At 39.9% G+C, this 17,964-nt stretch overlaps 1 protein-coding gene across 10 annotated transcripts in view; it reads left to right on the forward strand.

Moving 5' to 3' along the window:
- Positions 1–17,964, forward strand: part of adgrb2 (adhesion G protein-coupled receptor B2) — a 442,839-nt gene that overhangs the window by 201,149 nt on the left and 223,726 nt on the right. For all 10 annotated transcript variants that reach the window (XM_047158788.2, XM_047158787.2, XM_047158793.2 and 7 more), the window contains one exon: positions 1,598–1,783. In XM_047158788.2, coding sequence (XP_047014744.1) covers positions 1,598–1,783 — 186 coding nt within the window. The remainder of the gene's footprint in view (positions 1–1,597; positions 1,784–17,964) is intronic.

Genomic DNA, 17,964 nt, shown 5'->3' on the forward strand with positions numbered 1-17,964 from the left:
TGCAGACCTTGTGTTCTGTGTGGATTGAATTTCACAGTTGCCTATCTGGTGTGAATTTAAACTCAGTGCCAATATGTTCGACAGTCAATGTGTTTAATTGTCATGAAATTAACTTTGATTTTGTTACCATTATCTTAAACAAACATGAACCTATTTCATCCCAGTTCTCTTCTCATCTCTCTGAACAGATAGCAGATTACAGAGGTTTGAGGAGGCTGGCCTTTCCTAATTAAGACCTTGTGTGTATGATTACATAACTAATTCACATTAACTATTTATATACTTTTGATTACATGATTATTTTGATCATCTTTGCAACTACTTAGCCAACAGGATGGTAAATGGATGATGAGGGTGCAATTATAGTTAACTTAACTTAATTATACGTAATTATTATTGAGAGGGTGCTCTTTAAATTCCTAATATATTCCTATACATTTTTAGGCCAGTGGTTTTGATGACACCTGACCATCACACCCATATGTGGTTCTTCCCCAAACTGTTCTCACAAAGTTGGAAGCACATAATTGTATAGGATGTCGGTGTATGCTGTAGCATTACAATTTCCCTTCACTGGAACTAAGAGGCTCAGCATGACAATGCTCCTATGTACAAAGCAAGGTCCATGAAGACATGGTTTGTGAAGGTTGGAGTGGAAGAACTAGAATGACCTGCAAAAAAAAAAAAAAGTAAGGTGTTAAACCATGCACAGGACCCTGACCTCAACCCCACTGAACACCTTTGGGATGAACTGAAACCCTGACTGCACCCCAGACCTTGTTGCTCAACATCAGTGCTTGACCTCACTAATGCTCTAGCTGAATGAGCACAAATCCCCATAGTCATGCTCCAAAATCTAATAGAATGCCTTCTCAAAAGAGTGGAGGTTATTATAAAGGGGGAATAAATCTGGAATGGGATGTTCAACAAACACATAATTGTTGTGATGGTCAAGTGTCCACAATCTTTTCCCCATACAGTGTATTTGACTACTGAATCAATGACAATGTGTCCATTTAACCATTCAATAAACCATTTAAATGTTCCAACTCATTCCAGGAAACAGTTTCATTTTTACAAGATTTCTTTGTTGGCATTTGCTGCCGTTTGGTCTTGGGAGTAACATGCTTGAGATTTTAGCCTAGAATTAGCGAACACACAAAATTTGGTTACTTTCACTGTATAATTTGGGTGACAGGGTTGTACTTTAAAAAGTGATTATTGAAAATAAAGAAAATAATAATGAGTTGACATTTTTCTTTCCAGATAATGTGACTTCCTGTGATTATCCACAAAATATTTATCTGAAACATGCCGACATATTGCTGCAAAGGACAAGCAACTTGTGATTAAAATGTCTGTTAACTTTATTTAACATAGTTGTAAATATAATGTCAGTGGGACACAAATAGTCAACTAGCTTCTTTAACTTTGGTAAATTGTCTTTCTTATTTATAACTAAGCTACTTATGTGATTAAATTTATTAATGTAATGTTTCAAGTTAGAAAATTGTTAAATCACTCTGCACTAAAAGCTTGTTAAGCATGGCATAGGCTCTCATAGTTTTCCTTCTCTCTTTTACCCTTACTGTCATAGGTGATCCAGCAGCCGAGGAGTGGTCTCAGTGGAGTGTGTGTTCGTTGACGTGTGGGCAGGGTTGGCAGGTGCGTACTCGCTCCTGTGTGTCCTCTCCATATGGCACACTGTGCAGCGGGCCGCTGAGGGAGACGCGCCTTTGTAACAACACTGCCACCTGCCCAGGTGAGCCACAGCATCAAGCAGGTAGAGTACCTCCTTATCACTCACACACAAATACGCACAAGCACACACACACTGAAACTGCACTGCATGAGCATGCACAGAAACGTAGCTATTAGTTGCCTGTCACTAAAAGTGAAGCAATGATATACAGTATGCATGAGATTGACTGCACAAACTTGGCACAAGTTTACTAACTGGTCATCACACACACACACACACACACACACACACACACACACACACACACAAACATACAAACACACACACACATACACTAGGGATTGCATACATTTATCAACTAATACATTTATTAGTCACTGTTGTGGATTAGCCAGGCAGTAGGAAAAAAAATCTAAAAACAAACAAACAAACAACAAAAAAACGGGCTAAATGTACTTTGTAATTCTGAAAATTTTTCCGAGAAAATGAAGCCAGTTGTACAGTCACCTATGTAAATGTAAAACTACATTTCCTCAATTGCTTTAATGGAACATATTCACTTTGATATAATTTCATACAGTATAAAGGTGTATGCAAGAGGTGTGTGTTTTTTAATCCCAAACCACACAAGCTATTGCTCAGGCAGTTATTCTTATTGTACTTTAAAGTGCAATAAAATTTAAATAAAGTCCTTCCATGGCATACTGAATTCCATCTTGACTAGTGCTGTGTGTGCTATGGGTTGCACATTGCTATTCAGTCGCACGGTGTTTGTTTAGAGCCAGTGGCACATACCAGCTGACAGAGATTATCCAGTCTAATTTTGGGATGCTCTTGCGGCTGGAGTTGACACGGTGAGAAAAAAACAAAACAAAAAAAAAAACAACTCCCACTACTGTAAACAACAAGCTGATCATTGAGATATAAGGAGAGCTCTGCTGATGGACATGAGCTTCCATGCTGCACGCTCTCATTTCCAAAATCACAAATTTCAGCTGAGCCACAAGGTTGCTGATGTGGAGTGTTCTTAAATAATGATGTACTGTACTATACTCTAGAGGTCGACTGATTGATCAGTTTTGCCGATTGATTGGCACCGGTTAACCGATTGCTGGAACTATTGGTTATTGGCAAAAATCCACACTGATTTTTCTCAGTTGCATACATTGCGGGAGCGGTTGAGAAGGGTCCACTGTTATTATACAGTACCAGAGCAGCCTCTAGAGGCAAAATAAAAACTATCACTGACAAATTTTATTTTGATATTTGAAGTGTTTTTTGATTCATTTTGGATGTTTCTATTTTTATTTGTAATTTGGAGTGTTACTGTTTGTTTCAGTTTGGATCTATATCTTTTATTTACTGTTATATTTATTAATGTCACGATTCCCCCTTGAAGCAGTGTGCTCTAAGCGCAAATGCACGAGCACCTGCTTTTCCGCTGTCGACCGTAGTGACATTGGTACACGTGTATTTTGTTTATGTTTGTCATGTCTCCTCCCTGTTCCGTCATTGGCTGGGAATTCACGTGGGTCTGTATTGCTCCCAGCTGATAGCAGTTTACAAGCTAATCATGTCCGCATATATACCGCGCGCTTCCCAGCGCACAACGCAGAAGATTAAGAAGTCGTAAATAGTAAGTAAGTGTTTAGCGTTAGTTTAGTTCGCGCCATAGCCATAGCCATAGCCATAGTCATAGTCATAGTCATAATCATAGTCAGTTCGCGCTGGATATCCGCTTCCAGTTCATCGTCATAGTTTGTTTCTTGTTTTGGTTATCGACCTAGATTCCTGCCTAGCCCCGTGTATACCTGTTTGCTAATCACCTGACCTCTTGCCTGTTTATGAATTACGTTTTGGATCACGTTTTGGATTTGTCTGCCTGCCTGTCTCTTTAAATAAACAACTGTTATCCTGCACTTGCATCCGCCTTATCTCTGCTTCGTATCTCTTCGTCACGATGTGTGACAGAATCTTCCGCCTTAACATGGATGCAGCAGGAGGACTAGAGAGAAGGCATGCCACAGCAACAAGGAAAATCGTAGGACAATACCGCATCGGGGAACGCTCGGATTACTGGCCGCATTTTTCATCCGTGCAATTTCCCCAAAGGTACGCCACTGACTTGCCGCCAGAGACAGCGGGATTGGGGAGCTACCCGCTGGAGTTTCTCTTCAGCTGCCAGGAGTATTTCTGCAGCTTGGCGGTTCCCAAGCCTACTAAGAGAGAGTGGATCGGGTTCCTGGTGTCCAGGTTTTGCGACCCGGCCCGTGACTGGGCGGAGCAGCTGGTGAGTGCTGGGTCGCCATCCCTCCATGATGTCACTCAGTTTACAGAGCTGTTTATGGAGGAGTTTTCACAGCCTGGACAACTTCGTGGTCTTGATTTACTGGGGTGGAGAGTCAATGGACAGCCCCAGGTGGACCCACCATTCAACCGCTATTATGAGGAGACGGACAGGGCAGTAACCAGCGATCCACTTCAGTTTCCGGCCAACACGGGGGCGAAATGCCCGAGATGTATGACCGAGGGCTGCGGGAGAGAGACTCAGCTTCAATGTCCCACTTGCAGGAAGCTGGGCCTCCAGGAAGCTTTCTTCTGCTCTCAGGAATGCTTCAAGAGCAGCTGGCGGGAGCATAAGAAACCCCACCGGAGAGCCCGTGCAGAGACCCAGCCCGGGACCGACAGGGTGACCTCAGAGCTCGAACCTGAGCCCCACAAGGTGGGCTCACCCGCCGAGCTCCAACAAAAGGTCCAAGTCCAAGTCAAGTCTCACGTCCCTGAGATCCAAGTCAAGTCTCACGTCCCTGAGATCCAAGTCAAGTCTCACGTCCCTGAGATCCAAGTCAAGCCTCAAGTCCCTGACATCCAAGTCAAGCCTCAAGTCCCTGACATCCAAGTTAAGCCTCCAGTCCCTGAGATCCAAGTCAAGCCTCAAGTCAGGACGGTCCAAGTCCCAGGCAAGTCTCAAGTCAGGAAGGACCAAGTCCAAGTCAAGCCTCAAGTCCCTGATGTCCAAGTCAAGCCTCCAGTCCCTGAGATCCAAGTCAAGCCTCCAGTCCCTGAGATCCAAGTCAAGCCTCAAGTCAGGAAGGTCCAAGTCCCAGTCAAGTCTCAAGTCAGGAAGGTCCAAGTCCAAGTCAAGCCTCCAGTCCTTGATGTCCAAGTCAAGCCTCCAGTCCCTGAGATCCAAGTCAAGCCTCCAGTCCCTGAGATCCACGTCAAGCCTCAAGTCAGGAAGGTCCAAGTCCCAGGCAAGTCTCAAGCCCCTGAGATCCAAGTCAAGCCTCAAGCCCCTTAGATCCAAGTCAAGCCTCCAGTCCCTGAGATCCAAGTCAAGCCTCCAGTCCCTGAGCTCCAGGTCCAGCCGCCAGTCCCTGAGCTCCAGGTCCAGCCGCCAGTCCCTGAGCTCCAGGTCCAGCCGCCAGTCCCGGAGCTCCAGGTCCAGCCTCCAGTCCCTGAGCTCCAGGTCCAGCCTCCAGTCCCTGAGCTCCAGGTCCAGCTTCCAATCCTTGAGCTCCAGGTCCAGCCTCCAGTCAGGAAGGTCCAGGTCAAGTCTCATGTCCCTGAGGTCCAAGCCAAGCCTCCAAGCTCTGACACCCAAGCCAAGCCTCCAGGCTCTGACGCCCAAGCCAAGCCTCCAGGCTCTGACAACCAAGCCAAGCCTCCAGGCTCTGAGGCCCAAGCTCTGCTAATGTCTCAGCCTAAGGACCAAATGCTGCTCACGCCCAAGTCTACCGACCCGGTTGCCCCAGTTCAACCCGCTGACACGCACAGCCAAGTTCTGCTCACGCCCCAGTCCGCTGACACGCCCAGCCAAGCTCTGCTCACGCCCCAGTCCGCTGACACGCCCAGCCAAGCTCTGCTCACCCCCCAGTCCGCTGACACGCACCGCCAAGCTCTGCTCACGCCCCAGTCTGCTGACACGCACCGCCAAGCTCTGCTCACGCCACAGTCTGCTGACACGCACAGCCAAGCTCTGCTCACGCCACAGTCTGCTGACACGCACAGCCAAGCTCCGCTCACGCCCCAGTCCGCCGACATGGCCAGCCAAGCTCCGCCCATGCCCAAGGTTTACAGCCCGCCTGTTCAGCTGAGGTCGTCACTCAGCCCGCCTGCTCCATGGCAAATAGCATTCCCCCCTTCTGCTTCGAGGAGACCCACGCTCCTCTCCCTGGCCTTACAGGGGACTTCGCTCTGCCTCCCAGTTCAGCTGGGGATGTCACTCCATTTTCATGCTCCGACGAGGACGTCGCCCTGCTTCCTTGCTCCGCCGAGTACAGTGCTCTGTTTCCCTGCTCCGCCGAGGACGTCGCTCTGCCTTCATGTTCCGACGAGGACGTCGCCCTGCTTCCCTGCTCCGCCGAGTACAGTGCTCTGTTTCCCTGCTCCGCCGAGTACAGTGCTCAGTTTCCCTGCTCCGCCGATGACGTCGCTCTGCCCTCATGCCCAGCTGAGGTCGTCACTCTGCCCTCATGCCCAGCTGAGGTCGTCGCTCAGCCTCCCTGTCCAGATGAGGTCGTCGCTCAGCCTCCTTGTCCAGCTGAGGTCGTCGCTCAGCCTCCCTGTCCAGCTGAGGTCGTCGCTCAGCCTCCCTGTCCAGCTGAGGTCGTCGCTCTGCTTCCCTACGCCGCCAAGAACACCGTGCAGTTTCATGTCTCTGCTCGGGACATTCAGCCCAGGGGGCCGGGGCCGCCAATGAAGTGGGATGACTCATGGCACTCCGGGAGGAGTGCCCTTGGGGGGGGGTTCTGTCACGATTCCCCCTTGAAGCAGTGTGCTCTAAGCGCAAATACGCGAGCACCTGCTTTTCCGCTGTCGACTGTAGTGACATTGGGACACGTGTGTTTTGTTTATGTTTGTCATGTCTCCTCCCTGTTCCGTCATTGGCTGGGAATTCACGTGGGTCTGTATTGCTCCCAGCTGATAGCAGTTTACACGCTAATCATGTCCGCATATATACCGCGCGCTTCCCAGCGCACAACGCGGAAGATTAAGAAGTCGTAAATAGTAAGTAAGTGTTTAGCATTAGTTTAGTTCGCGCCATAGCCATAGCCATAGCCATAGTCATAGTCAGTTCACGCTGGATATCCGCTTCCAGTTCATCGTCATAGTTTGTTTCTTGTTTTGGTTATCGACCTAGATTCCAGCCTAGCCCCGTGTATACCTGTTTGCCAATCGCCTGACCTCTTGCCTGTTTATGAATTACGTTTTGGATCACGTTTTGGATTTGTCTGCCTGCCTGTCTCTTTAAATAAACAACTGTTATCCTGCACTTGCATCCGCTTTATCTCTGCTTCGTATCTCTGCTACGATGTGTGACAATTAATAGTTTATATTTCTATACATATATAGCACATATATAACACAATAACACAATATAGACAACTGCGTGATTATAATTCTTGTTCTCTCTTGCCAGTTGTGACTCACATTTTGCAAGTTCATTTGGTAGAAATTAACACAAATTGTGAAATACTCTGAAATGCGTTTGTTAGGGCTTTTTCCAGGACCTTAAAAAAAGCATCTAAATTTGAGAAAATGTCCGGGATTCGGCTTTAGTTTCATTATGATGTGCTTATGGTCTAATACTGCACATGTTTGCATTGCTTTAACCAATCTCTGTAATTCTTGCCTTCTCACACACCAATTGTTTGATTATAAAAGGCTTGCAGCAACTATTGGCCAAATAACTGCATCTGAACCATTAGCTTTCTCTCAGTGAATGCACATCGTTGAAGCGCTGTTGTGTATATCAACATACTGTAACAGCAAATGACAGCTGCCCTGAGCTGAAACAATGCCCATGGCCATATAAGGTCATTTTAAATTTCATGTTATCGCATTGCTTCATATTACACGGTCATTCAAATGAGTAAATGATATTTTTAAGTTATTGGTATCAGTAAAATCCATCATTGGTCAACTTCTATTATATACTGTATAGATTTATTATTTTTTTTGTTTGTTTTGTTTTTAACAGCGTTGTCTTAATAAGCAATGAAGCATTGTGGATGTAAGTTGCAGCATGTGTATGGCTATTAATTGAAGTGTGTGAACTGTTGTTTATCAGCATTAAAGCATTATTAAAGCATAACAGCTCTAATAAGAAGTAGTTTCTTTAAACACACCTCTAAAAATGGCGATGTCCTGAATCAGATTTAGTTTTTTATGAAAAGATGACAAATTGACTCATGAATGGACCTTAGAACATGGCAAAATAGATTAGATCTATGAATAAGTGAGGTTGTTGGTGTAAAATTTTCAGAATGAGATTAATCACATTTTAAGCCTAGTTCACACTGCACTGACAAACACCAACCAATGCCAGCAATAACCACATTTTAAAAGTTGGCTGTTGGATTTAGAATGTTGGGAAACAGCTGTTGGGAGACACCAACAAAGCTTTTTTTACAGATAGGCAGACTGGTTTAAAAATGGTACTTTTTGGTAATAGTAATGATATGTTTACCACAATCGAAACATTACTAATACTAGTGCCTTTACATGCTGTTCTTCACCTGAAAAGAGGAAGAGTGAAACAAAAGAGGTTGTCAGTGAAGTCTTGTTTGTTGTGACATGAGCGACAGGGCACTTATTTAAATTTATGCAGAGAACTGAAAATAGAGGATGTGTACTTTCAAAATTTTGCTCAGTTTCCCTCCAAGCAGTTTCAACATCTCCGATAAAGACATCTTAAGGTAGGCTATGTGGTAAGCTAGGACCATTATTAAATCGCACATTATGAACAGTGTTTTTTCCCCAAATGTAAGTTATAAACAATTTTGCTTCTTACTTCATGAAACAGAATATGGAAAATGGCATATGGTTAGAGGATGATCCTGATTAAAACCAAAACACGAGTAGTTGATATTCACCAGCGGTCAAAATAAACAATTTTATTTAAATAACACATCGATACACAATTTATCCTCTTCTTTCTGATTCGTCCAGAAATGTACCATTTTAGCCACAACAACAATTTAGTACTCCTAGCACCTAGGCTTTCATTTCTATGGAGTTTTCGAGGATCGTCATGGGAACGGTTGGCATGGCAGGTAAGCTTACATCAGAGTTTGTTGGAAAATCGTACCACACTGCTCAGACAACTGACAAACGCTGGTTGAACATGTTCAGTCGGTGAAAACAAACACCGACCAACGGCAACAGATGTTGACAGGGTTTTACACTAAGCCGACAAAACCCAACAAATGTGTCTGTAGGCATTGGTCAGCGTCTGTCAGTGCACTGTGAACTAGGCTTTATATACCATGCTACTATGCAATAAGCAAGTTGTTATACAGTGACAGATGTTTGGTCTTCATAGCTCTGTACACCATCACTATAAATTCGAAATCAAACACTAACTAACTAGGATCTATGCATATTACATCAAACTCGGAGGTATCACAGTACATTTTTATCTACTACCATGGTAAAATTAGGACTCTCAAAGCAATAGTACTAAATTATAGCCAGATCTTCCATCCATAAAAGCATATTTCAAAGGATATAAAAATCAAGACCGATCAAAGCACTCATTCTTGACCCTGAGGCCAGCCTTCATTACCTTTAAACGCTGAGTAGTTGATGCAGATTTCCCTGCCTATGAGCCATTTATGGATTACCATTTGTTTTAGGATGATGTAGGTCGTCCCATATGCTAATTCCATACTTGTGCAAATGGATTTACTCGATTTATCTGTCTTATTTGATATTTAGCAGCTGTATTGATATCCCAATATTCCCAGCCTCCTCTTTGAAGATAAATGAGTTTGTAAGGTTAGCGTTTGATGTATTTTTAGCTTTTACTCCAGTTGGTGAAGTATGTGGAATCAGGGCAGAGGCAGATGATCTCAAAAAAGTGGAATTCATCTTCGGCGTGCAGTGTTTGGGCATGGATTTGGGCGAGTTCAGGACTGTATTTTTACAAGAACACAATACAGACTGGCAGAACCTATTCCTGAAAGCTTTGTCTTACGTGCTGACTTGTTGGTACTTTTTAAAGCGGTCTGGCTCAAATCGTTATCTCCTGCTAGCACAAAATGTGGAAGCAATAAAACATACACAGGAAGGAACTTGTTTCGCAGACATTCCACAACGTTAAATGGTTGAATATGGTTGAAACATATGACATTTAATTAATGGATGAATTAAAATTTAGGAGAATTGTCAAATTGCTGTTGTATAGGGATAAAAAAAAAAAAAACTATGTGGACATGCCGTTATAGGAAATAATAAATGATGGGGTGGTGTGGTGTAGCCCAACATGTACTGTGACCACCCTGAGGTATTTTAATCCTCTTATATCAGCCTCTAATGCCACAGCAACTTGCTACTGGTTATGTTTCACCCATTTATAGTTATGTTTTATGCTGTGGGATATCAGCAAAACATGTGAGTTCATATTATCACCTGTGTTTAGCACCTCTAAATGCCAGCTCCTCCAGTTTTTCTCTCCTGAGATTAATTATTATAAATAAAAAATCTTTCTGTTGGTTAATTTTTTTTAATTTTTTTTTTTTTTTTACCTCTGTTATAAAGCACTGGCACTAGAGACTTTATATTCCAAAAATATAAAGTAAACACCTCCTTACAGGAAACTTCCCTATGTCAAAGTTTATATACGTTTTATATGTTAAATTAGACTACACTTAGTGATTAGCATGTTTGCCTCCCACCTTCAGGGTTAGGGGGTTGAATCCCACCTCCACCATGTGTGCGCAGATTTTGCATGTTCTCCCTGTGCTTCAGGGGTTTTGCTTCCTCCCCCAGTCCAAAGATATTGTGTTGTAGGCTGATTGGCATTTCCAAATTGTCTGTAGTGTGTGAATGTGTGTGTTTGTGCCTCGCAGTGGGCTGGCCCGTCCAAGGTGTCCCCCGCCTTGTACCCTGAGTTCCTTGGGATAGGCTGAAGGCTCCCCGCAACCCTGTGTAGGATGAGCGGAACAGAAAATGGATGGATGGATGGATTACATGGAGTATCCGGCATAGAAATACACACAAATTAGCTGTTACTATAGAAAATATAATATATTAGATCAAGCACAATAATATAAGCATGCAATTTGAGTTACAGCCAGCACTACTGTCAAAGTGATTACAGAAAATGAGAATCTAGCCGTTAACAGCACTGTCGTATAAAATTATATTTAACAAAAAGTAGCCAAGGGTTCACAGCATCTTTGTTTGTCCTGTTTTGAAATCCTTAGTCTAAATTCATAGCTGGCACTGAAACACAGACAGACATTTTCAAGCATTTGCATACAGCTGGAACCTGATTTGGACATACTGTATAAGTAGGAAAATAACAACGCTAAGAACAAAAATCTTACACATAACAAAACACAATGTAGAGTCTATTGGTCTTAATGAGACAATGATAAACACTGAACTTCAGTTTTCAGGATGGAGCTGAAGCAGTGTTAAGGAAAACAGTCACTAGTGTTACGAGTATTTTCAGAAAAGGCTTCTGGAATTAAAATGGACAGTGCTTTTATCGTACAAGTGCCACACAAGTGAGGTCTTTTATTAAACAGCAGTGTTACGGCCACAGCCCACGATGCACCTGGCTCGCTTTTTTTTCTCTCCTTACTCTTTCATTATGGATGAACAAGTGTGCAAGTGATTTACGCTGACCTTCTGTGTAGCCTATTTATAATTCAGTGGTGAGTGCTGTTGTTGTTGCATCAGGGCTAAGAGCAGAAGGCTAAGGGGATTCCCAAGGCTTGAGCTGAGCATCAGCTTAACTCCACACACACACACACACACACGCATACATACATACACACACACACACCATCTTTGGCAAAAATTCAAAGTGAATTTAATTAATTGGCCAAAGCAATCATAGAGACGTGTATTTCATTTGGGGAGGGATTATTAATCAGAATAGTTCAAGCATGAGCTTCAGAATGGAAAGTGTTATTATAGTGTTATCATATTTGCCATTTTCCTGCCATATATATATTACGTATATCATTCACAATTTTATATATATATATATATATATATATATATATATATATATATATATATATATATATATATATATAAAACTCCATCAATCATTACCTGTTGCTGAAAGACAATTCTAAGTGCTACCTATTAACTAGTTAAGTTCAATAAACTTAGAATTACTGAACAATAATTAAGATGGTAATTAATATTAAGAAGTTAAGTGCAAAGACTTTTTTTTTTTTTTTTTAATTTTTACAAAAGTACCCTGGCCAAGTTCTGTGCACATGAACTAATTAATTATATTGGTGTAAAAACATAGTAAGTGCCAAGAGAAAAGAAATCATAAAAAAACTCTTAATTGGACAATTATTATTAACATTAATTATATTGAAACATATTTAGCTTCAAGATTTTCCTATGACCTGCTTCTCATCCCTAATTATGTGGTAATTGCAGAACTGTGGGTGAGCTCCTTGATGTCGGCAGTGCCCTTTTAAATTATTTTTCTTGTCCGAGCCCCTTATTAAGAGATTTCATTTAAAATAATTTAACTATAAATATTATATTATTACATTATCTCTCCATTTTATAACCAGCTGTATGTTTGTTGTCACATTGTATTTATAACACCATACACTCCATTAGGAACTTGTGCCGCATAACAGTAGGCAGGCTAAATATACCTGTCTTTGTTTGTTAGCTTGGACATGTACCATGCACTCAGAAAATAAGGGTGCTAAACCGTACCTTTCTTTTTAAAATTGCAATAGTACCCTCAAGGGCACTCTTCTGTACTTTTTGTCTACATCTATTTCATGTTAAAGTGAATGTAGTTTACCTTGATTTAAGGTGCATAATTGGACCTTAAGGACAACTCTTGCGCCTTTAATTAGCTTTCAGAGTAATATTTTAAAGGTACACTGTGTACCTTTCCATTTAAAGATGTACCACCACATTTTATGTCTGTTGCTATAATTTTGATTAACATAGTGCGTAGGGTATTTAATTCTCTTTTCAGCTTGAAAATTAAACTGAAAATATTTTATTATGTGTACCATACAGCCTATTATTATTCAAAAGAGCAGTGTGAGGAAGTTCAAGGTAGTACATCCTTCACAAACGGGATTAAAATTGCAACACAAGAAGGAACACATATACCAGGTTTCATATTACAATACACATCAATGATTTGACAGTACAGTCAAAGGTGTTCATAATAAAATGGTAGAATTAATAGCTTTACCAAAGCCTTAAACATCCCTTTTTATCTGCATCATTTCTTAATAAATAGCTGTGATTTGTTGTATAGTTTCTTGTCTTATTATGGTCCCAGCAGAAATTAATTAAATACCTCAGCTGGACCTGCCCTATAACTATCTTGTCTAATCTTGAAATAATTATAATAATATAATTTGATAAATGCCAGTCCCACCATATAATATGATGCGGTTTCTGTTCTGACTAATGGTTGAGCATGTAATGCTGTACTACACTCTCAGAAAAAATAAAATATTAAACAGGATCTTTCTTTATAACTGGAGTGGTACCATCAAGGGTACATATTTTGTACATTTAATGTACATGTATCTTTTGCCTGGAAAAGTAGATATGGTGTACCTTAAAAATGTTTTAAGGTACATAACTGTAACATAATTTGTTTTTAGAGTAAATATATATATATATATTAAAAAAATACAAGCACCTTTCTTGATAAGAGATACATAAAGTACTAAACAAACAAAAGATGTTCCCTAGAGAGTACCATCCCAGTGACACGGAAAGGTCCAGGGTTTAGTGGTTTAGAAATAGTTTAGAACCCTTTTTTTGACTGTATGTTTTAAGATTTAAAAAAAAAAAAAAATTAACATTTTGAACACCTGCCCCATGAAGGGTCACTGCATGACCTGAGAACTAAATATCAACATGATATATGGAACTTTATGAAATTTAATCAATTGTAAAGTATACTTTAGGTCCAGATGACACAATGGCATAGCAGTTAGCCGGTTCCCTTTATTTGCTGACAAGCTTAGATTACTTCTATGTGGAGTTTGTTATAATCTCCTCATATCCATGTGGGCTTTGTCCGGGTTCTCCGGGTGTCCTTCCACTTCTTAAAAACATGCTGGTAGGTGGCTTGGAGACACTCCCTAGGAGTGAATGAGTGTGAAATCACTTCCCCTCTTACTCGAGTACAATCACTCGAGCTGTCAGGACTTTTAATGTAGTCAAAATACCCTTTATAGGATAATAATTTTTTTTTCAGTTTTTCTGCAATTTTTTTCTTTGAAGGGTACGTACATATGGCCTTCATTACACATTAAAAATATTATGCATTAATCTTTTATAAAGCAATGCTTTCAGAATTTTGTATACATGAATACTGTTACACTGTTAAATCGCTTTGACACTGGAGAGTCTATGTCAATGTCTCCTCACAGAAAGCCACAGCAAGAATTACATAAGATTTTTTAAATCCGTTTATGAGGCGCATCCACCATCCAGCATCCAGGTCCCTGCAAAAGTTGTTGCTATAAAAACAATAGTATATTAGGACATGTGCATTAATATAAACCTTGCAGCTGTCTGCTGTCTGAGCTTCTGTTGTACTGTTACCTTCTGACCTCTTCATTCAACAGCTCTGTGGTATGATATCATTTAATTTGCCAACATATGGGCTTCTTAAACTTTTTTCATTGTATTGCAATGATTCTGCATGATATTTTGAATGAAAATAGACCAACATCACTCAATTTTAGACTCCTATTAGAAGCAGTTACGTTAAACACACCTCCCAAATGGTAAGATGACAATTTGACAAAAGAAGAACAGCAAATAGAAGTAGTAGGGGTTTTCTTTTTACTTCAACACATGAATCAGGGAGAAACACAGAAGAGGTGAATACAGTAGGGCAACAACCGATGACAGGGAAGAGGTGGAGACAAGACTAGAACAAGAACCAAAACATACACGATCACATGGCATTCATGGTTCAACCATGATACCCAGTCAAATGCACATAATTTAGGGAGATGTATTAGAAAAGTTGATATTATGTTATATATCAAAATATTATATATATATATATATATATATATATATATATATATATATATATATATATATATATATATATATATTTAATATCTCAGTTGATGTCTCTATATAAAGTCAGTGTGTCTTAAGCCTCCATATCTCAGGTATTAAAATGTTATTGAAATAGCTTACATTCGCCATGGGTAATATACACCAATCATAGACATCCTCATTATTATCAGAATGTGTATGAAAAACTAAAGATGTTCCTATAGTTTTACTTCTGCTCAGCTGTGATTGATATGTTTTCTACAAAAGGTTTGCTTCATTTAATTTTCCCAAGATCATTTTCACGACTAGGACACCCAGTATCCCTTTATAGTGTGTCTGAGGACATGTCTTATGTCTGTACCATTCATTATGAAGAGCCTGTTTATATGTCAATCAGTATTAAAAGATAGGCAGTCTGCCCTTTTTAATGGCGAAATTTTATTCATAGTTAATGGAACCTCACTGAATAAGATCTCATATAGGCATAATTATATCAGAGTTGATGTAACCTGGATTAATCAACTAAGAGTGCTCTAAAAAATATGTAAAGATTAAAGACAATCTATTTTTTTTCTTATAGCAGAGTATTTTTTTAACTATGGAGCTGCTGAGGAAACATGGTTTACATTTATTTATTTATTTTTTAAAAATAAGACAAACAAATTAAATACTTTGAGGCCACTAGTTAATATTGCAAGGACACATTTTCTCATGGCCACAAATAATTATGTTGTCATTGCCATGAGTAGTAACTTGGGCCTGTGATTTAATATTGGCTCACTGAGTACCACTTGCCATTGTTCTGTGCTCTCCATGTGCTTTCATTTATATTTGCCTTTGTTTTGGTTTTGATCCTGTTGCCACTTCTGTCCTATCATTGGTTAATTGCCCTATTATGTTCACCTTTTCTGTGATTAGTTTGGTTATTTATTCCCTGTAGTTTCTATTTCTCCTGGGCGAAGTCTTGCCAATCATATTGCACATTTCTGAATGTATCTTGTCTGTTGTTTTCCGGTTTTCCAACTAGGTTTTTTTTTTTCTTTTTCTTCTTCTTTTTTTTTAAATATAGATTATACTTCTTTGTTATGGCCTACTTGTGCATTGACCCCTGCATTCAATTTTGACTATGATTCTTGGAATGGCCACAATAATGCCCACACTCACTATAAACACTTCACATCTTGCCCCTAATCAAATGTTACATAAGTACTTTGTGGCCATGGAATACATCTCAAGAAGCTTAACTCATGGCTTCATTATATTAATTCGGGCCCATGAAAAAAATAACCATCACATCCCTTCAGAGTGTCCGTATATATATATATATATATATATATATATATATATATATATATATATATATATATATATATATATATATATAGCTTGTTTGTAGGTACTGTTTTTTTATGGGGGTGGGGTCACAATGGTATTTTAAAATGTATTATTATGATGATTATTATTATTATTATTATTATTATTATTATTATTATTACTACTACTGTATTAATTGACTATTACTACTATTATTGAGTGAAACATCAAGACAAAATATGCCATATCCTGTATGTGATAACTTTTTTGGAAATAGATAATATTAGAGAATATTCATTTTTATCAATATATGCAAGAAAAGCATAAATAGCATGTCAGAAAATTACACTGTGCTCAGCACAGCACAGATGCATGAATGCTTGCCTTCACTGATTTGACTTGGCAGTACCACATGCACTATTATCACGTCATGCTTAGTAATTATCTAATCAGACGCTTTACACACTGCAAGCTGGGTGTGCCTGTTATTTATTTATTTGAATATTCATTTTTTTTAGCTCTCCTCATGCCACATCTTGACCTCTGATCCAAGTATACTCGGCCAAATTTCTTTGCCAAATGATTACATAACATGGTCCAACACGGGCCGAGGGCAAACAGGGCAATAGTCACACTAAGCCAAAAGGTGGCGCTTTCTGTTTGCTTATACCCATTCAAAAACATTAGAGATGGAGCCCCTTCCTCCTTTAGGGCACTTCTGTTGCTGCTCCTGTTGGAATTGGGAATGTTTAAGAATGCCAGGTTTGTATGCCTTTATTTACACTGTAACTGGACACAAGTATAAAACTCAGAAGTGGAATCCAGGAGGTTCAAGTTCAATTTGTTTGTTAATGTTCTGCCCTATTGGCTGATTATCTTCTTGTTCGCTGACTCTAATTGTTTCTCATATTTCTCTAATCGTTTCCACTCTTTCACACAGACTTACAGTCTTTCTGTCTTCATCATGGAATCCATACCTCCTGTAGATACTCTGGAATCCCCAATGATTAGACCTCTGGTTTGATAGATTCTGTAAGGCAAGTTGTACAGGTGCTGGGAAGCAAGAATGACAAGAGTGATGGGGGGAAAAACAATGCATACTGAAAGCGTTTCTCAACATTTGTACTCATCTGTATCAAGTGTGTGGAAAAGATGAGCTTACATTTTAATTAATGTCTACATCCAGTGTGGAAATCTTTGGGGTGGAGTAAAATCATGTGATTATCAGTAGCCTTGGAGTGACTTGTTTCTGAAGGGGAAAGTAGTGGTTTAGTGAAGCCAGCTATAGCCAGCTTGTTGTATCTAGCTTGTTGTTTGTGAGTGATAAGACATTGTGCTGAATAATAATTAGAATAATCAGTTTCTCCATGTTGAGTCTTATAGAAAGTGGTAATCCCATGTACTCATTTTTCGACTGGCTCATGCTTCCAAGATTGGAAGCTTTGCAGGTTCATCTAGATAAACTGAGAGAAATCGGAGGAGGTGTATGTGAAATTAATTACTACTGGAAGCAAATCCTTTTCTTACATACTGTGGCCTCTTCCATTGAAGAGAGTGGGCTTTCATGCCAGGTGGATATCATTCACATCCGGCGTGATTGCTACTTAAGTCAATCTGGATACAATTGTCTGATAAATGCTGTAAATGTAAAAAGTCTGATCTTACACTAAGGAAAAGGATTCAGGACTGATGTAGTTTTAGATTGTTACTTGCTGCATGATATTTACTGGTTTTCTAATTTGGCGGGAAGATAGTAAGTGATAGATGATACACAAAAGAATAATTTGTGGATCAACATAGAATTTCCACTCAAGTCAAATATATAAGTTCAACAAAAAATAACTAGGTAAATATTGACAGGTTTATCTTAAATTCATTAAATAGAAATATTTTACAAGCTT

This window comes from Ictalurus punctatus, chromosome 12 (assembly GCF_001660625.3).
Source record: "Ictalurus punctatus breed USDA103 chromosome 12, Coco_2.0, whole genome shotgun sequence".
Classification (NCBI taxonomy): Eukaryota; Metazoa; Chordata; class Actinopteri; order Siluriformes; family Ictaluridae; genus Ictalurus; species Ictalurus punctatus.